We start from the raw sequence: 23,503 nt of genomic DNA on the forward strand, positions 1-23,503 counted from the left end.
TTTATTCACCTCATCTCATCAAAAGAAGTGACAAAGATTAAAGTTTCGTAAAAGTTCTTCTATTGAAGAAGCATGCTGTGTAAAATTTTAATATCTTATCCTACCCCTTTGCCATTAGAAGCCTTAGACATCAGTTCGACACGTTACTAACCATTGTTATACTATTTCGAATGCTATTTTCTACCTTCAACTCTGAACTTCTATCATTTTCTTCGCGCTGCATTATTGTAAAGCTGTACGTAGAGTGTTTTCCAATTCACTTTGCGATACTGGTTCATGGTCTATAAAAATAAACGTTTTTAGATTCATGATCGAAAAGTTCCATTAGAATAAGTCGTGTGCATAACATAAGGATATAGGTCTGAATCTTTAAAATTGCATCTTAGATTTACGAAAAGAAGAGATACTTGTTAAAGATAAATTATTTAATGCACTATTGAGTTAGAAACAACAATGTAATATATTTTTATTCATTTTAGAGGTATTTCGTATTACTAGTTATGATTACATCATTTGCTACTGAGATTTTAATGAAGATTTACTACTTATGAATGGTTAAACTTAGATACTAACAAAAGGTGTTTATATTCATATTTTTAAATAAATTCAACCTCTAAGGAATATGACATTGTTTCAATGCTATAAATTTAATTACTTATCTATATTTGTTTTACATCAATACAATAATTTTAACTACACATATTATATTGAAAATATACACCGTTCTATTCGTAATATATAATTCATGTAAAAATATATATCGTTATAAATATATATATATTTTATAAATCATTTTTTATACACATCAAACATATTTTGGAAATCTTAATCAATCATTTTATCGTGTATTTTATATAATAATATTCTATTATAAAAATAAGTTTTGTGTATAATTTAAAAATATGGTTTTAAATATTGAATTAATATAATTACAAATATATACGTCATATACAGTGTTAAATTAAGTCAATATCAAGCTGCTTATTTAAATTACATTAATATTATAGGTTAAATCTTTGTAATAAACTAGATATATCCAATTGGATGTTTAATTTAGATAAAAGCCATAAGTAAGTTATGAACACAATGTATAATATATTGTATATCAAATACCCACACTTGATATGTATATAAAGACATTCCTTTGAATGGATTTCTAAATTTGGTAATTTGCAAATGTTTCGGATGTGACCGAACAACTGTAGACATATCGTTTCTGTGATTACTGATTACTATACCTTTATATTATCGTATGTTCTAAGTAATTGGTTCGCGTAGTTGTTCTAAAGTTTTTTGGAAGTCGATGAACCGTACACAAACTTACAATGGGCCTGCCGAAATCGAAATTATAGATGGAATTACTTAAATTCGAAAACGGTTGGTAAATTGTTTCAAATAAAATTGAATTGTTTGGAACTCGCATTAATGGGACAATTAATATGTGCATTTTGTTAAATATTGTAAATAATAATCATAAATAACAAGTTAAATCTTAAAACAAACACATTTAAACTTATATAAATAAATGTAATATTATAATAATGGCTATTAAGCTGTATTCATTGAAAACGTTATTGCAATTTTTTTTTACTGTAACGTCGTATCATGGGTACCTATATTAATATATTATTTTTAGTATTTATTTATTTTGATTTATAACGAAATAAGAAAATTATATACTGAAAAGTTTACAAAAAAAAAAATAACTTCAACTTGGGATATATAAAATAGTATAACTATACCTACTTATGTTAAATATGACAAATATACAATCTATAATAACAAAAAATTATTAGGAACTGAACAAAATTGTAATTTTTAGATGTTCGTGATATCTGCGTTTTTGAGAATTTCCGGGAGTACCAGATATGTGGCGTTATTGGGCTTTGTTAAAGTGTTTGTGTACTATACTCATGCCTTATATGTTTTTTGATTATTATTCGCTTCACTAAAAATCTAATTACGTATAATTTGAAGTAGAAATTTCATCGTTGTTCATATAAATTTGAATTTTTTTACTAATCTCTATCAGAGTGCATACCCTAAATACTGATTAGTTTATGATTTTTTTTTTTATTAATATTCCATTGTGATGATTGTTTTAAATTTTCTATATACTGAAACTTACATATGTTGCACCGGTTTTTGTGGGTGATAAACAATATATTCGTATTCTGTATATTGAAACGACTTGAAAATAATAAAAATAATGAATGAGTTGGGTTTAAACACCGAACCAAGACTAATTATTATATAGGATACGTAGGCGACTGTTTGTATATTATAGTAGATACTGGAAACCCACTACGACCTTATTCAACCTGGTTATCGGTCACTTGCAGGCCGTGGTAACGACAATCGAAATCGAACGAAACGAAGAATCGGTTACCGCGGTGTCTTGGCCTTCTAACCGAGTCCGGTTGTGTTCGGTGGATTGGTTGTATACGGTTACAGTGACTGGGGGGGGGGGGGGCTGCGGTTAGGTTTGGGCAATTTCGATTCAAATATAATCCGCTGCGGCGCTGCACGTGTCGCGTGGGTGTTACACACGTGTGACCGACACGTGGAGAATATACATCCGTTTTTCATTTTCTCTCAGTGGTAGGTACAATGGGTGCATCATAATATTTTTTTCGCAGGTATCGTCGTCGGCTTTGTCGTTTAGTGCACCGGAACGAATATTTATAATAGATAATATTCCATAACGGGCTAGGACGATCGTAAGATCGCTTAACGTCAAGGGTGTACGAAAGACCTCCGCCGAAACCGCGAATACAAACGGAAATAAACAAACACATTACGTTAAATATCATAATTTATAATACAACATTGTATATTGTTATACATGTTTTAAATAATATGCGCCAATCGATTTTTTACGGTTAAACACGGCAGGACGACTGTCGTTCGAATGATATTGCATCTGCCGTCGTCGTCGTCGTCGTCGTCGTCGCCGTCGTCTCTGTCTCCGTCACCGCCGCCGCTGACGACGGTGTGCTGATGGAGTCGCTAGAGCGGTGGATGCGGGTGGGCGGCAGCAGGACGCCAAGCAACGTGGTCGGCGAGGTGGTGGCCGGCGTAGGAGGAGGCTCGGCGGCCGCCGTCGGCCAGGCGCCAACACTGGTCTCCGCCGCCGCCGCCGCAGCCGCACAGCCGACGCCCGGTGTCGCGGCGCTCGTCCGAAAAGGCCGGCGCCATTTGAGCGCCACTTTCTGCCTGGCAGGCGACACCATGGAGGGGATCATACAATGCCTGGTCTTCCTCAAGGCATTTTCGGTACGTTTTTTTTCTCTAAAAATCGTTGTTAACGTGCATCGCTGACGATTGATAAATTACGTTTTTTAGTGTAAAAAATCTATTACATGCATATTTCATAATATAATTAATACTATACCTATACCTAGTGACATCCTGTTTTCAGTGGCGTCAATCCTACAGCACTGTAATACTGGTATCAGATATTACAAGTGTAGCGGTTTTTTTGGTTAATACGAAATCTGACAATATTTTGTCCGATATGATAAAATTCGAGGTTTTGTAGTATTAAAATTATTGATCCCCTGTGAATATTTAATATTTATGTAAACATGGCAAACAATACTTGTACACTTATTAATGAATGCCTCCAGTTGAAACAAACTATATAGTATAAACTATATACGAAGTTGTTGGGAAAAAAAGTTCGTACCAATGTTATAACTAATAATTAGTATTGTAAGTTTGTAATGTAATTAAAATCGATTTTTAAACTTGAGTGGTATACACACAATAATCATTTTGATCCCCTAAAATATAAGTCTGAATTGACATAATGCATATTATACAGAAACATTTGAATTTAATTAAACCGTGATTTTGTTGATATTGTTTTAATGCTAAACCTATTGAATTTATCTTAATCGGCGTTATAGGTATCTAGGCTATTTAATTTAATTAATTAATTAATTAATTTAATTTAGCTACAGCACTGTTCTCGGTTAATTTTCTTGATATTTTAATGAGTGTGGGCTTAAAATATACATGACATTTGCGTTGACTAATTTTGAACTTGGGAATGCCGATGCAAACAAACGAGGTAAATATGAATTATTAAATTTATTATTTCTTTGTACAACCACCTATAAATTTGTTTATTAATTACCATTGTTTCATAATAGGCCCTCATTCATTAGCACACTCATTTATTTAATAAAACTCTAATGTTCATTTAAATTATTGTAATAAAATATTTTTACACATTTATTTTTATGTTATCACGAATTTTATGGAATTAAATAGTACATTTTCTATTCTAGTTTTATAAATTATAACTGTAAATACTGCCACGAGGTTTTTACTTTTTACGTCTTTATGAGGTTTAAGTACAAAAAGGGTCTAAACAATCAATGTATTGTAACGTGTCCAAAGAGCTTAGAGGGTTAAGGTCCTAAAAAATGTCTGTAATGAAAAAGGATACAGAATGACCTTTTTGCACGTGATCAAACTGAATGTCAAACACAACTAAAAGTTCATATTTAATTGTATATTTATAATATATACCTATTTATATAATTTAATATATAAGTATAATGTGCGCTTGATCGGGAAAAAATATTTTATAATTAAATATATGATTGTCTTAATTATAATCTGAAAAACGAGGAATATCATTTTCATGAGTTTATTTGAGAATGTTACAAGTTTATTTCAACTTTCAAAGGGTTCTACTCGATTAAGCAAATAAACTGCATCGAATGCATAAAATGATAATGACGTCTTTGGCCATATCACATACATTTATCATAGAATTTGCTTACCCAATTTATTTTATGATTGCATCGACGCTGAAATTGATCTATATTAATTTCTTGTGATATTTTGACGCATTCGATTATATATTTAGAAATACATGTTTATCGTAATAATAATTAACAGACAATTCTCTGTAGGTGCCGTATAGGCAAGAACATTAAAAAAAAAGTGCTTAAATTTTAGACTATAGGTTTTCTGTCTATTGTGTACAAAGAGATAATATTGAAGTATTAAAGACTTTAATTTGAGTATAAAACAATACACAATAAAATAGTTATAAATATTTATAAAATGTATTTGTTAAAATAGTATTATTTTGATATTAAACGGTGATAAGGCAATTATTCTTGTAAAATATATAAAAAAATTATTAAAAATAAAAAATTATTGAATTATTGTTAATTCCATATATAGGTAGCATGTTTCTATTTAATAATAATAATTTTTATTAATATTTATGCTTTATTAATTAGTAAGTGCGTTTCCGCAGATTGAGCGTACGACGCGCCTCACCAAGCCACTAATTACTTTATTAATTCCCGGTTTATATAAATATTTTTTTGCAACGTATAGCCATAAAGGTAGATAAATTTTTGTATTGGAACATTTGGAACTATATATTTTTTTGTGATGAATTTTTTATATTTTTTCTAACCAATACAATTTTAAACACATTATTATTCATTTTTCATTGAGTACCGAGTAAAATAAAGTTGAATTTGAATTCCTGGTATACGGTGCTTTGACGTTTGAAATTTTAGACATGATTAATTAATTATAAATATGTTAATTGAGAAATGTGAAAACTGCCAGTTGGACATTATAGAACGACATATAAATGTGACAGCAAAATATTCCTTTAGGGTACTTACTGTGTAGTTAATTTCTGGTATTTTTACTTTATATCAAATATTCATTAATTGTTATGACAATTCAATTATCACTGCTTTGTTATCTTGTCGTGTTCATACAGTTATAAGTGGAATGGGATTAGGCAATTAGTTCTTTGTTTAGGTAGTTTGTCATTTGATGATGATTGAATATATTTATAATTATACTTGGTAATGAACGACGTTAATTAAAAAATCTGTATATTATTTCAAAATTGTTGTTATGATTTATTTAAAACATTTCAAAGTATTTTCTTTTAGTGATAGTCTAAATATTAAATTAAGAGTATAATATTTTAATTCATTCTTACCTATTACTTAAACGAGCTTTCTCTCTATGAACAAATTTATTATTTCATCAAATTAATTTTAAAAACAAAAAAAATTCAATATGAAAATTAATCAATGTATTTAATTCTATGGTACCTACTCAAAAGCTTATAATTAAAGTCAAGAGGTGTATATTTGGTTAATATAATCTACAGTTAAACGATATAAATGTTTCAAAGTAAGTTATGAACTTCAAAATTGAGTCCTGTTAATTAGTCTATTTTACCGATGCGTTCTCTCTTAATTTAAGGGTAAATTCGTGCTGCTCTTTAACCGTTTTACTAAAACTTCGAAATTATAATGTATAAAACTCTCAAACACGGATAGTAATTTCCGTGCGCAGTTTTAATTTATTTTAAAGAACTATTGTGTAATGTTCAAGTTACTAAGTTTATGTGCTACTAATAATTATAAAATTAATTAACTTTTCTTTTCTTAGTGGTTGAACAACTTAACCCTGTGTTGTCATTGACTTCAAAAGTTTTCGTTTTTTTTTAAGAATCACATTGCATATTGTACGATAAACATAATTTGATAACTGTTAACAATATTGTAATACGTTTTTTTTAAGACTTTTCCTCACTTCTGTGTTTATAAGAAAGGGAATAGGTAGATTTAAAGTAGATTATATGTCGATTATATATTATATTATAATATATATAATATATATTATATATTATATAGTAGATTTGATGAATATAGTTTTCAGTTCTATAACTAATACAACACCATCATAGTGTGTACTGTCATATAAATTTGATATTTGTACATACACTGCGTATTTATATACACATTATATAAACGCAAAAAAGCAATGACTCTGTGTGGAAATGGCAACTGCGACGGCCGGAAAAGCCACGTAACTTTGTGATTCCCCCTTTGCCACGACCAATCCACACTCTACGCAACGGACACCGATTTACTGGTCATCCAACTATTTCCCCTTTTCCTCTCTTTCAGCAAGACAATGGGTCACCATAATAATTTATGACTTGCGTGTTTTTGTGACAGCTTCAAAATTTCCATGTGGTTTTTCACGGTCCAATACGTATTTAGTTCGTGCACGCAAAAATTGTCATTATTAGGTATATATAGTTTAGGTACTTCAGCAAATGAAATAAACAATGTTAAAATTATAAGTCGTTGCTGCATAATTATACTTAATATCATGTACGACAAAGTAATAATTGTTAATCTCTTTAATAAAAAAACGTCCAATATAATGTGTTTTATACTGATAAATTAATATAAACAAAAGATTTGATTTTTAATTGTAAATAAATTTTATTATATTAATCATGATTAAATAAACCAACCAGCTTACATTTTATAACCAAATTTTTAATGTGTACTATATATTATTGAACTTGTAAATTCATCATTGGTAGGGAGTAAGAGAAGCTTTAAATCATGTGTTTACATAACATGTTTATTCTACCATAGCTTTTATTGTTTGAAATATTTAATTTATAGGTAGTTTGTGGCAGATAGTGGAAACATGATAGTTATAATTCATAGATACTCGTATTTACAATTTAACTTAATTAGTGTTTGAAATATTGGATTTTTATTAATCATTTCACTATTTGGCCCTACTGCATTATCAATTTTATCTTCCCGCCAATTTAGGAGATAACTAGATTACAGTAATTATAATTTATATTATTTCAAATTTATTAGCAAAAAAAACTATGATCTTTATAATATATACTAATATACCTAAGTACTGGTTTCCTAAAAATCAGGGCTTTAATGTTTCTTTTTAATATTTATTAATTATTATATTTAATATTTTTATTATGTTTTTTGTTATATTTAATTATATAATTAATTATATATAATATATTATATATAATATATAATTACATGTTGATTATTAGTAAGAAAATTATGATCTTTATAATATTTACCTAAGTACTGGTTTCCTATACAAATAAATGTCATAAAGATTCATGATCAAGAAAACTCTGATCTGATTTTTAACATTTAAGTATATAACTATATAAGAACCACGTTCATGGTACATATACAATATACGATACTTACCTATTCCTTATTTATTTTACATTTTTACATCAAATAATAGGTACAGCAAAAAAATACAACATATCATATTATACATTGAAACTGAGAAAAAAATGTGTGTCAATGACTAATGAGGTGTTTAATTTATTTAGAATAATTATTTAATATTTTACTAGACAAAACTACAAAAACAATGATAATTGAAATATTTCACATATTTTGAAATATTTCATTTTTTGAAATTTTATGAAATTTTCAAACACTAAACTTAATTATGACATATAAAATATGATTTTTAAATTTTTACTTTATATGACGGTTGAGCTCTCTCCATCCCAACTCTTCCTGGAAATTCACAACGTAGGTTGAAAAAATTATGGTGTCGCGACCTTCTCTAAATTAATATAACGTTGCATATCAACAACAGTTAAAGTGTCACTAATGGGTGGCTTCTTTAATCACATCTTTCTCGCCTAGTTTTTTTTTTTTTTACTTTATTTTTTGTGTTATTTTTCTCGCATAAGCTTATTGTGCCTAAATTATACAGATTGCATATTACACGATAAAAATAAAATAAAAATAAAAATATGATGGTTCATGATATATTTGTAATTAAATTTCGTCGTTTAGATTACTTATTATAATATCGTGAAATAGTGTATAAATATTACCTAAATCATTGTTGTTTTTCATACGAAGAGCAAGTCATTAACTTCTCTATCGGTATAATTTTCTATTATATTAGTGAGGATGTTTACTTGCTGGCCAGAGGGCCACATGTGAGTTACGTGTAAAATATTACGTGGGGTATAAGGTTAATGAATATCCCTTTTTAACCCTTAAAACTGTTGTTAAATTTCCCGTAAACGGTCACTTGGATAATGGTACTTAAGATTGATGAGGCTATATACTACTGCCGATATTTTAGCAGAACCATTGTTATAGTTTCTTAAAATATAATTTTTCCATTTACAATATTTCTGGTTTATATTATGTTCTTATCATTTTATATTGTTTTAAATTTCTTTTTTCTTAAAAAGTAGTAATAAGAATCTTCGTATTTGTGGATGTGATGTATACAATAATAATTTATCGAATATGCATTTACTATTTGTAAACAGTAATTTAAAATTAAATGAGATTTTTCTGACACTAAAATTTGGTGTATGATTTGTATTTTATATTATAATATGTTCCCGGAGGTGTAATAAGCATTTCCCGCATATTTTCAACAAAATAGTGTGTACCAACTTATTTTTTAATAATGTAAAAATTCTTCAACTGGATTCAAAATATTTGAAGTTTCACTTTACTACCTATATTCACTTTATATGAAATAAACTTTGTAATAATAATAATTATGTCACTACTATGATAACAATATATTGTTATTATTATTTCTTTTCGTATTCAGATACTGATACATATTTTTATATTTACAGCCACGTCATATTTCTTTGAATGAAAACACATAATATTTTGATACACCCGTATTAAACGTTTTTACTCCTTTCGTGTTTTATTTAACTGTGGAACTAAATAATCGTCATAAAATATTTCAATAAACAATGTTATCTAGGTAATGTTTTTATTCTATAAAAAGAAAAAAAATAACAAATAAATGTTCAATTAAATAAGCTGTTTTTGTTTATTAATGTCGTCAAGAACTAATTGCAATTTTTATTAAGCGGTTAAAATTGTTTTTTGGTTCATGTTAGTACATATTACTTATTTATACAAAATATGTATAAATCAAATTCTGTGAATAAAACAACTGCTATTATCTTGTAATTATTTTAGAGTAAAATATTACTTTGATAAATTATGAATGTTATAGTTATGAGACTTTTTAAATATAACTTTATCGTTTAAAATGAATAATTCATAAACAATAATTATGTAAACATAAGGTTGTAATATAGTGTAGGTATATTACAAGCTACTGTCTTATGAATGTCTAATGTTTGAGTGGTGAATCCTTATGTTGATTTGCTTCTCATACTAGTCATACCATATTGAAATGTTTTGAATTTATTTTAAATATGAAATCAACCATGATAATGAATTAAAAATTTTATCGAAGCACAATTAAATTAAGTGTTTTTCATTCTTCTAAGTGCTTATAAACAAATAAGAAACCAAAATATTTATTTAAATGTATCAATAATATTATTTAATGTCTTGTTAAAAAAAAAAAAAAAAGATATTGCAATTATAATTATATTTAGTAGCTTAATATAAATAACTAACAGCTGACTTCGCTTCACAACTTGTGTTATATTTTATGTTTGGTCCATAGAGAATGATAAGTCTTACGCAGTTGGAATTGTGAGGGTTAAAACTACATAAACATTTTAGTGGGATTTTCGGAGTTGTTAGTTAGTTTAGAAATGTATAAGTTGTTATCTGTATTATGTTAGTACTATAAAAGCTAATTATACCATTTTAAATTACTTAACTTCTACCAAAATTACAAACCAAAAGTTAATAATTTGATCTTTTTAAACCACTTAAGGCCTATTATGTGTACCTATGTTGTTTAAATTGAGAATAACAAGGTGTTTTGCAAATTTTGTACATTTAATAGAAGGAATATAGTCTTAATAAATTAATTACTAACAAAAATGTAAAAACTTAGTATAAAATTATTAAAAAAATATGTACTACGTAGTTTTTATATGTAGTTACATTGCTCATTTTCAATGTTTTGCTTTTGAAAATATGATTTATCTATATGGTTTATAATTTAAAAAAATTTAATTTAAACTTGAAGGATAATAATAACTTATGCAACTTTTCGTTATTAGTATTTTCTTATCATTACATATAGATTATATATATATGTATATTATTTTAGTTAAATATAGTAAGTTTCTATTTCTATTTTAAATTTAAACTTGAAATTTCAAAACCAACCGAAAGTATGCGTCTGTGTAAATAATAAAATTATTCCACTTTTTTTATTAGCGGATTTTACAAATCGGACAAAAGCATTGCTGATGGGACGTTACTTTCTGTTTCTTTACACACAATCCTAATCACTTATATTTAATGAAGTTTACCATTAGCATACAATTGTTCTGTACAAAAGATTTCGCTTTGATCTTGTCACGTACGACTTGGTAGTGCGTTGCCGATAAATCAATACAGCTAGATGGCTAATATTTACTAGTAAATTCGTTTATGTTTTTCATGATTACATATTTTATCTATAAATTATTTTGTGTTTGAATTATATATTTATATTTATATAATTATATATATTTTAAAATTTAAATTTGCATATTGATGCATGATGCATATTGTTTACGTATATTAAATATATATTGTAACAATTTTTAACAGTCTTAAGATTTTAATCTCTTTTTCGTTATACCTTATTTGAAACTTAACCATTATAACTGCTTTTAGATAAACTATTATATGTGATATTTTTCAGAAGTCTTAATCTAATATCATATTTCTATGAAATATTATGTGAGAAGTATAAGTAGTTATGAATAAAATATTTTTCAATGTGTAAACACAAACAACCATATGTACTTATCTAACTAAGCGTTGGTAAAACTTTTGCACGTTTTTTTTTTTTTTTTTTGGCTCAAAATGAAACGAAAAAAAATAAAAATCTGTAACTTTTAATCACTTCTGCACTACATTCGTGTGTCGCCCCTGATACTTCCCGATAGCAATTAATTCCCACAAATGCGGGGTTTATTTATTTAAAGTTACTGTTTGCGAATGAGTACAATGTGACGGTAAACTTTATTCAAGTATGCTGGTGTATTTCCATTTCCACCAAATAAATATTTAGCCAAGAGACTAGTGTAGTGCACTATTTCGTTTCATTCCATCGAATGGTTGCAATATATAAAACTTAGGACAACTTTCATTATTATATACTTATAATTTTAGGTCAGATTGCATTTTTATATTCCTTTTAAGAATTGATAAGTACATAATGTTAATTATGTGATATTGCATGGTGTAATAGATCGCTTTTTAATTGATTTAATTTTTAAATATTGTAGTTATATCTCAAAAAATAAATATGGTGTTCTATTGAAATATATTGTATTATTGTAGACATATTCACGAATAATAGATATCTTTTTGTGTCGTACTTGGTACAATTAGTTTTATCAAAAAATAAATGATACATATATGGAAGTAATTTATACATTATACAATATTCATAAGTCTTAAGTCGATTCTTTTTCAAAATATTAATAATTACTTAGTATAGTATTGAGGTTTTGCAGATTATCGTTTCCTAAGAATAACGTAGTACCTATGACAAAATAATGAAATCCGTATTTAAATTTATATTTGTAAAAAAAATCAATTATTTTTTATAAGTTTTCTTATTGAATTAAATTAAATTTGTTGAACTGCCACTATTCGAAAATTGTTTATATTCACCACTATTCATTTATACAGCTTCATTTATGTTATTGTTGATCAGTATTTTAAAACATAAGTTATGATAAATTATGTCATATACTTGGTATAACATTATTCGCCAGTCAATCCGCCAACATATATGGAGACTTCTCAAATTACCATAAAATGCAATCGAATCATTATCACATTGGTAATTGTATGAAATGGGTAATGTTGATAATAATCAAATAAGGGATATTTATGATTAAAAATTATACTGTTTGTCTATGACTGAATGAGACAGATTCAGTTAAACTCTCTTGTAAATAAATAGACAACCAAAAAGTTGTGATGTTGATGTGGAGTATGGTTGGCAGCGCATTATATTACAATTGGATGGTGCTCTGATTTATTGGACAGTTTTGTTGAACTTTATTTTCGTTGGTGCTTTGGTAGAACTTTTGTCTTAAGAAACTTTTAAGTTTTGAAATTTTTTCTCGAATACAAATTTCAATCTCGATTTATTGAATAATATTGGAGCGTTTCTCAATAACATAATTGGAGTTATTTTTTATTGTTAAATTTGTTGTGACTAACAGTGGAACATAAATTTATTATAAATTGGTCTTGAAGGGGCCAATATCAAGGAAGATCTAATTATCTAGTTCATATTGTTTATAATGATAATTACCCATAGGTAAGTATTCGGTCAAAAACGTTAATGTATCTGGTTTATGACGATAATTATTTATAATCTATATGTACTTGGCAAATAACGTTAATGGCTGGTGAACTACTTTGTTTTCTGCGTGTAACGTAATTTACCATGACATATACATATACACTTCTATAGATTCTATAAATTCGTATACATCTGTAGACAATATCATTAGTCGTTAAACGTTTCTAAATTATTTTTAAAAACGTTCCTTTTACGATATAATTTTTCTCCCCAGAGCTCTTCATAAATCCATTATTATATTATTTTTTTGTATTTTGTTTTATGACAGCAAGTTTCTTTTCAAGTATCTACTTATTGTATATTATGTGTATTGCGCATGCATGTGAAATCTTTAGTAGTAGTTATAACTGTGTTCGGTTTAATACTCTTTTCCCTTCTTATATACTCGCAAACAATAGTTTCAATTCAAAAGTGAACATAATTGCTTTGCTGGAAGAATATAACGTAAAAGTAAAACCTGTCCACAGTTGAAACGAGAAGTCTAACCAAGCGTAGATTACCTGATAATGTAATAACAAACACAAACAACTCTAGTAGTAAAGGGTTCGTTTTAAAATATAAGATTTTCATGTTTTGTATAATTTATTAATAATTTTTTTTCTCACGTTTTTCAAATGTGTGTATAAGATTTTTAATTCTCGACAATATAAATATTTAGACGCGTTAGTTATGCAATTTATATAACATTTTTTGTTATATGAATCATAAAAATAACTTTGCTTGTAAACTAACTGAGTATTAATAATGTTATCGTTTGTGTTTATCACTACAGGAAACCATTGGCGATGCATTCGATTTTTAAATATTCAGTGAATTTTTCAAAGCACAAATATTATGCATTATCTATACCTAAAATTTTACATAGTTAATTATACTGTCAGTTGTAGTATCTAATACTTTTTATTTAGATTTATCGAAACCGAGTTTAAAAATTTAAATTATTATAAAGCCATTATTATTATTATTATTCACGTCACATGCAGAATTCAGTGCCTATGTAGGTATTTTTTAAAAATAATATGATATCTAAATTCTTATTAGTGCATCATGTTATCGTGATAAAAAAATGAACATATGATATTTGTATATGCCAACGAGAATAGATTATTTTGCGACTATTGTTTTAGGATAAATAGTAATCCGTTGGTTTTCATACAGTCTGTGGGTTTTACGATATTTTAATGTCACGCGGGACCTAAATATACATTATTTTATAGCGCTAAAGGGATTCTATTTTCTCTGGATCTTACTTACATATTAAATTTTAGAAACAGGCCAAACAATAATGAAAAATCCTTTATTTTAGATTGATTATGTAAGTACTGTTCAAAATAATTAAAATCGAATAGTGTACCTATTTTATGTGTAACGTCAAGTTATAATATTAAAGTTTAGTAAACCGAGTTGTTGTTAATTTAATTAAAGCACTAGTACAGAAAATAAATTTAAAGTAGGTAATATAGTAATTGATATCAGGAGGTTAATGCTGTAGTATGTTGTAGATGTGTCGAGTGGTGATATGTTCGGAAATTGAATTCAACCGTTCTAATTATTTTGAAAAAATAATTTCATGTATATTGTTATTAATGATAAATTATTAGACCGACTGCTAACAACATAGTGTCGAAGGAATTCGTGGTACTGCAGTATTATAACTCCCGATTCTATGTCCCTAGCTTAAAAATATTTTCATATTATATTATTTTTTTATCTTGAAAACATATATTACAATCAGCAATATTTGAAATTGAAATAATATTATTAACAAATAAATGACCTAATTGGCTGTATTTCGTAGACAGGCGGTAGAAATAAAATATGTATGTGAATTACAAAATACAGTCAGCTCATATTCAATTGTTTATGAATTTGTAAACACTTGCTTACTCTGCAGCTTCATTGTTATTTAGCTACAATTTGATACGTTGTAGGGTTTGTTATATTATAATTGGTGCATACTTTAATGTGCATTACTGGCTGTAATGTCATGTATTGAATAAATATAAAATATTTGCGAAGAATACATGATGGCCTGTTAATTAACTAATGCATAATTTTTCTTAAATAAAGTACGAACTATACAAAATTATTAAATATTTGTTCAACACTTAAATAGACATTACCAATCGAAATTATTTAATAACGATATACTACTAAATGTCTAGATGTATTGAATGTTATATATTATTATAATTTAGAAATGGATTTCCTAATCAAGTTTATATTTATAGACTTCTTGTGTTTAAAATGTTTAAATAGGTACATTTAAATAATTTATAGTACAAATATTTTTGATACTATTTTGTTTTTGAGATTATCATATTTATTTATTTTTATGTTTTCCTTCGCATTGATGTCTTTCTGAATCCGATTTACCAACGGCGGACTTGACTGAGGAATAGTCCTGAACACCTTTCAATTACTCTGTGTGTAATATTACTAAGACAGTAGAAATAATTTGTATGTTGGCTTTGTAACAGATGTCAATACGGTGGTCCGTAGTACCTACAATACTAATCGTGACTTGGAAATGGATGAGATGTTGTTTCGGAGTCGAAGTTTTGCTTCTGTGAGTGATAAATAGTGTTAAATAAAAGTCAACTGCTGGATTCGGCCAAAACATTAGGACGGGTTACAAATGAAGACAAAATGCTGGCAGGCTTAACGTAGCAAACACAATATGGAAACAGTCTAATCCGTGATTTACACTCCACCTCTCCTTCTGTCTTTAAAATGTTATTTTGCCCTTTTTGTAGAAAGACACTATCTTTTTAATTCTGGAATGGACTCTGAATTGCATTGGGGTTTCTTCTCTAACACTGAAATGAGTCAAACGTATTTTGTGATTGAAAAAAAAAACGTTTTTCGATAATGATTGATGAGAGTTGTTTGAAATAGAAGGTAAATCCTAATTCGTTCACCAATGTATACAGTTTATTCGACAATATTTTTTTATGTTTTCAAATTACTTTTTTTCAAATAAAAATATTTATTTTAAACAATTTATTTTGAGATAAACCTTAGAATATAATGCATTATTAAAAAAAAAAAAGGATTAGATACTAATTATTAATTTAGTTGTATGAAGGGAATCCTGGTATTACTTATGAGTCAAGGGTAGGGCCCTACAAACGATTCGCCTTTGGAATTTTGAATAGTTTATGGCCGCTCAATTTACATTATATTATTGAATAAGGATAGAATATAATGTATTTATTATGTTTTAAAATTTGATACTATTTATTTCTTAAGAAAACGTCTGTAAAATATTTTTATATTTTTATAAATATGATTTGCGTTAATGATAATATCCAATCTTTTAATGCCGTTGAAAAACAATCAGTAGCTTTAATAAAAGTCGTGTAACCTAATACGTATTACCATATTGACATATTAAAGAGGACAATTATAAATCTATTCCTTTGAATGTTATTTTACGTCGGAGAGTATCGAGACTCGTGGATGTAAGTAGGTGTGTCTTGTGTGTTGTGACATACATTGTTTATGTCTATAGAGACCATTTATCGCTTTTGGCCCTCGTATTAAAAGGGTGAATGAGTCGTTTTATCAGTATAGTCGTTGTATGGAAGTCTTGGCACCTCTTTTACTTTGACGATTTATCATGAGTATTTTCTACCGAATTCACGTAGTAGTCGAATCGTAAGCAACCATATTAACTCTCGACGTGTTAAAAAAAAAAAAACAAAGTCTGTTTACACATTATTATTTATACAATAACGAATATTCACGAGTTCATAATGTTTCAATTCAGATGCACTAAATTGATATACTTACGTCGCTTTAACAAAAAAAAAAAAAAAAAAAAAAAAAACATATATTAAATATTAGGTACTGAACTAAAATTAATATATTTTTAATTAAAAATAATATAAAATTGAAATGGCCTAGGATGAAATCTAAAAAATTAAAAATATTATTGATTATACTCGAATACATTATAATTTTAATACATTTTAATGGGTACTTGAGAGTTCAAAATTGTCGATTCTTAGTACCTTTCAAAATAATCAGGGGTAAAAAATACAAATACTTGTGTTTTTTTTTTTTGTTATTATTTAAAAGGCATATTTACAATCTATACAATTTGCACAACAAGTAAATTTTATAACATAGGTAATAATAATATAATGACTTGATGTCTTGTGGGGGGGGGGCGTCCATTAACAGTACCTCCTATTTAATTGTGTGGGTTCATATATTATGGAGACCGTTTTTTTTTTTTTTTTGTTATGCAAGAGCGTCTCTTTGCCATTTTCTTTTTAACCTCCTTGAAGGGTTGTGGGGGACGGTTATAGAGGACATGAGGGAAATTAGAAGGTTTTGATTTGAGTGCAGTTTGGAGTGGAACTTTTTGTATTGCCTATAGTTGCTATTTCGTTGACTGTTGGGATTTGTAGATCCTTTTTTGGTAATGCGTCGTTGGGATATACCCTGGGGCTCCAGTTATTTGTCTGAGACATATAGACTGGAAAGCTTGTATGGGTCTTATATTGGATGGTTTGACTTGGCCCCATATAATACCATATGACCAAAGGGGGATAATAATCGTCTTGTATATTAATATTTTGTTTATTAAATTCATTTAAGAAGACAATAATGGACGGAGGAGATGTGTAGACGTGTGTTTGATTGTTTTCTTTTCTATTTTGTGTGTTAGGCCCAGATAAGTTTTTATCTAAATGAACTCCTAAATATTTGGTTGCATTTTAGATAGTAATTGCCAATTATTGAGCGAAAGTTGTGGACATTCGTTTTTATTCAGAGAAAAATTTATTTGAACTGATTTGTTTTCAATTATTTTAATTTTCCCCTTTTGAGTCCAATTGGAAATTAGATTTAAATGGTATTGTATATCGTGGGTGGCTATGTTTGGTTCTTTGTTTGATGCTAGTGTAGTGGTATCGTCTGCATATGTCGCTAGAGCTGTATGGTTTCTTTTGGGGATATGTGATGTGTAGAGTATAGGTGATAAGTGCACCCTGAGATACTCCCGCTTTGATTTTATGGTAGACAGAGTAAGAATTTTTATGTTTAACAGTGAAATATCGGTCTTCAAGATAAAATATTTGTTGAAAGTTTAAAATAATTATTCATAAAATTGTTGGTTAATTTTGGTTACTCAATGATTGGTACACTATAATACTCCTAGTGTATGGCTGGGCGGTTACCTATACTTTGATCCTTTTAAAATTCCCCTTTTAAAAGTGTGACTGAATTTTATTTTATTACTTAACATGTATTTATGTATTTGTTTATTATTATATTTCATTTGAACACCATTCAAAAAATGAATGTATTCGTATTGGGGGTAGTGTAATGTTTACGTATCTGGAACAAACTTTCACATATCCCATTCATGAAATCTAATTCTGCTTTAATTGCCTCTAAAGAGGAAGATAAATTTCCTCCGGTAGTTCTAATTACATATTAAATCCAGAGTAAACTACGTTAATGAATTTCAAGTCTAACATTTTTAATGATATTTTATTACATCCAACATAGTTTTATGTTGACTTAATTGTGATGCAATTTCTACGCAATGCATGTGGCTTACCTTAGTGTTCGTTTTCTGAAATAATAGAGTCGTTGAAGTAATAAAGTTTATGTAAATTTGCTTTCCGTAAGTTTCTTCTTCTTTATCATGTTTAATTTAAAAGTTTCCAGGAAACATTTTTACTCTCAAATGTAAGATATAAAAATTAACTATTTACGATGGTTACTATTAATAATTTAAGAAAATTATCAAAGTATAATTTTAAAGTCTTGTTTGCTGTAACGATGTATCTAATATGTTCCATACCAAATTAAAACGATTATTTAAGCTTTCTATGTAGCTTAAATTCGTCTTGATATTTCATTAGCAGGATGTATATTATGTACCTATACTATAGGTATACAAGTGTATACAATTACAAATTTAATTATTATTCTTGGAGGATTTAATGTTTATATTTTTTAACCAAATGTTAATGTTATGTTTAATCTCTTACTTGGTATACCTAAGTTTAAAATGACTAAATACTTATTGCTGCATAAATTCTATGTTTTAATGTAGGAAGATTATCAATAAAGAAGTCCATCGCAGTTAAAATTTAATTTTTATTAATTTTTTAGCACTATATATTTTTTTTTTATTAAATGCTTATCAATTTAAATTTCAAGTTTTAGATAAAAAAATTGGCAATTTTATTATCTTAATATGAATTTAAATTTATTTAATAATATTTTTACAATTATTTTGTATTTGAATTCGTTATAGTTGATGAGGATTTATTTAATTATTTTATTTAGTTTGATCAATTTAGGTTTTTCATACTTGTATTATTTTGTATTTATGAAATATTCAGATTTCATTAAATATATATTATTTTATTGATTACAATTTTTAATAATGAATGTTTATAATTAAGTTTGTTATTACTTATCGACTGTTAAAATATACAACCTACTGCTAATTTTTAATTTCTTTTTTAGAGGCGTTATGACAATTCAATATTATCGTCTTCCTATTTTTAGTGTTATATATATATACATATAGGTCTATAAAAAATATATATATATATAATATACTTCACGTGCATATTTTTATTTTTTTTTACCTTTGTATTAATAATTCTTCAATTATTTTTTTTTAATTCACTCCGATATCGATATTTTAAAGCAGAACTATAATACATAACCTGTATAATAGTTATTTTCGTAATATACTAGGTATGTATTTTTTTCTGTCACGTGTTCTCTCTCTCTTACTCTATTGTTATACATACCCGTTCCGCGAACGGGTGGAAATTACATGGTTACATCACATATTGCTTTAAATGAGTAGCAAGAGGTGATCGTCGTCGGGGTAGTGTGGTGTAGGCCATCTGGTGCCGGTATATATCTGGCGATAGAGGGGATGACTAGAGTTTATATGGATTCACGATATATGTTTCTATAATACATAATATATATATATATATATATATATATGTATATAATATTATTCGCATAAATCGATTTGTGGGATTTCGAATCTGCCGTTGCTGCCGCCGTTGAGAATAACACCGCTGTAGGCGAAACATAATCCTGCGCAGTTTACAGATAATCTGACGGCCCGTAATAAATCACATTATACGTTGTGGAAGGCGTTAGAGGTAGAGGTTGCTCGTTCCACCGTGCCTATGTCCATGGTATGGCTGGGTAGACACTGGCGAAGGTGTAAGTTGTGCTGTGTATTGGCCCGTGTGCATTTGACGCTCAGGGCGAATGACAATTTCGCTAACACGCAATTGCCACCGCTGCACTCTGCACTGTGAGATTTACGCGAATTGACGACTTAACGATAAAATATGTTTAAAAAAAAAATATATATAGCCATATATAATAATGTACACGCATCTAAAGTTACGGTTTGATGGTGGAAAATTCTAAATTACCCCGTCCAAGAGGCAGGTGACTCGCGTTTGGATATTATAAGTACCTGCCTCCATATGTTAGGAATAGTAAAAAAAAAATTCGAAAATACTTAACTGGTAGTTTGATGACGTTTGTAGGGTAGTGCCTACAGTTAAAGTACTTTTGTGCGTGCTGCATTTTTCCTAAAATTGGATTGTGTGGGTACTTCCTAACTAAACTAATATACATTGTAATTATCCGTACCTACTCATTGATATGTGTATCAAATAATACCTATCTAAATCCTTTCTCCAAAACTGTAAAGTTAATTTTAATTTTAATAATCATGATGGCGTATTCGTATCGCAACAAATTCGATTCTTCGATTACGTATTGCGAACTTCTTTTTTTAAATATTATTCTTTCCTAATTATTTTTACTCAAGGTTTCATTATGTAACTTAAAGTGATCGTATGCACAAGATTATGTTTAGACAATGACGAATGTAAATATTTATTTAAAATAATGTGTCAATTATTAAGTTTACATGATTATTTTTGTCAGGCAGACGAAAATAATGCTTTTGAGATTCAAATATTGACGTGTTATTGGTTCTTACATTATTTATTTCGTTTTATAATCCGTAATTATATTGTATTTTTTTTTTATGAATTTAATATGATGATTAGTAACACATTTGTCAATATAATTGAAAATTTATTGTTCGAATAAGCGCGTATGATACACATATCAATATCATCAATATTTTTCGAACACATTTGATTGGAACATAATATGGACCTTTTGGTGCTTTAAACCAACCTTTAACCTTTGTTTACAACGAATCGGTGAATAAATTGAATTGGCAATGACATATATGTTGTATAGTTGAATAATTACAATTTTTTTTTTTGTAGTGAAAATTATTTTATCACTTATATGGGGTAGGTAATGTTATTAGATAAAATATTATGTGCACTCTGTCCAGCTATGTCTGAATTAAAACTATTGAAATAATTTAATTTAATATTAAATTAAATTAAATTACATATAAAAAAATATATATTTGAAATAAATATTTATCATCAGTTTTTTATTCAGTGGACGCTTGTTAATGGAGAAAATATATTTTAAGATATAGTTTGTTTTGTAAACAGATTTTTTTTGCCTTGAAGTTTTTCAAAGCATTAGTATACTTATTGAAAGTTCAAAATAAAAGTTTGATTTTTAGAACACATAGGTACGTTGTGAATATTATCACTTTTGACATTTTCATATTAAATATAATGGTGTTAAGATTGAACTTCACTCATAAACACTATATGTAATAAAAAGTTGATTCATATTGTTGTTGTCATACAAAAATTACCGAATATAAATTACTACAATCTTATCTTAAGATTTTAAATCTGTATTACTTACCTAATGACTATTTTATTTGTTCACTTGGTAAAATTGTTGCTGCAGTATTATACACATCCATTTATATAGTTGCCAACACGCAAAAAATGTTTGCTTTATTACTTTTAATATGATGACGACGACGATCTCACATTACTCATCTCCTATATATATATATATAATTATTATTATCTTAGGTATGCATTTCTTAGAACATAAGCACGCAATGATTTATGTTCAGTGACATCCCTAGACCAATTGCTTTGACAGGGTTGCAGGGTAAGGGTGGCCAACTCAATATAACATGCCTATTGCTTACATTATGGCCAACCTCTTCCCGGCTTTGAAGACACCATTGGATTTACATTGGTATTATATTATCGTAGCCGACAACGGTATAATTCGGTAGGGTATGAATCGATTTGTATATTATACGCTCGTAACTCGACGCACGTGATATTATGTTAAATTCGTAAATATATATATACAATATATGCCTATAATAATTATTAAAGCCGGGACTTTCGTTATTTGTTATTTAAATACATACCTTAATAATATATTATATAAAATTCGAGCATCTGAGAAATTTCATTTTAACTGACGTACCTATTATTCCAATGTTGACTCTCGGTTGTAAGTCATATTGTAACTGCGATTGGGTGGGTTGGTTAATCACGATACACTGTATTTTTGTGTACACCATTAACTGAAATACACTCGTCGACCATTATACTTTGTCAGTAATAACAATTATTCTCGTATAATAATGGAGTTCATCGGAATATTTTGTCACGGTGTATTTTATTTTATTTTTTCAGTATATATTAAAGACAAAACCGAAGAGAATACTTAAGAATAACTGCAAAAATAAAATATGGCTTTTTGTTTGTGTAAATGTTTAGCGGTGGGACCGTAATGGGTGCCAACGTCATGTATTGTTTTGCGTAAAATACCTTATTTATTTCGTAAGTTTCAATTAAATAGTTCTTTCGGGATCTTTAAATATTTCTAAATAAGAAATGTATTTATGATTTAGATTACGTCCTTCTTTTATCAACAATGTAATAAACATATTAGATACTAAGTTGCACCGCCTGTATGTTCAAGTCGTTGTCCGTGATCGTCCGGTTCACCGGGGGTTGATCATTCCCCCGGTGGAGGGCTTGTCCGTGACCGCTTATTTGTCCATCCCGAAGGTGGGGCTTATTTCGCGGCTACCCTGCATATCTGCAGGACTTTCCTGGGGACGCGCCCGGTGGCATGCCCATGCCAACTCGGAGAAAACGGGAACCTAATCTACGCCTCCAAGATTGGCTATCTATTGGCCAATCTTTAATATTTTTGGAAATAATTAAATGAAAAAATAGATGTTTTACATCTAATATATAAAAATCTCGTGTCACAATGTTTGTTACCAAACTCCTCCGAAACGGCTGGACCGATTTTCATGAAATTTGTCGTGTATATTAAATAGGTCTCAGAGAGTGATGTCAACTATTTTTCACACCCCTATTTCTATTTTAAAGGGTGGCTCAAACAGGGA

At 28.1% G+C, this 23,503-nt stretch overlaps 1 protein-coding gene across 6 annotated transcripts in view; it reads left to right on the forward strand.

The window, feature by feature from the left end:
* Positions 1-23,503, forward strand: part of rg (A kinase anchor protein rugose) — a 268,765-nt gene that overhangs the window by 32,975 nt on the left and 212,287 nt on the right. For 4 of the 6 annotated variants that reach the window (XM_089227913.1, XM_089227916.1, XM_089227914.1 and 1 more), the window contains exon 2: positions 2,640-3,276. The exons of the other annotated variants lie outside the window; for them this stretch is intronic. In XM_089227913.1, coding sequence (XP_089084039.1) covers positions 3,001-3,276 — 276 coding nt within the window. In that variant the 5' untranslated portion in view covers positions 2,640-3,000. The remainder of the gene's footprint in view (positions 1-2,639; positions 3,277-23,503) is intronic. 6 annotated transcript variants of the gene reach the window in all.

This window comes from Diuraphis noxia, unplaced genomic scaffold (genome assembly GCF_037042655.1).
Source record: "Diuraphis noxia isolate RWA-SAM2 unplaced genomic scaffold, SU_Dnox_SAM2 contig0004, whole genome shotgun sequence".
NCBI lineage: Eukaryota > Metazoa > Arthropoda > Insecta > Hemiptera > Aphididae > Diuraphis > Diuraphis noxia.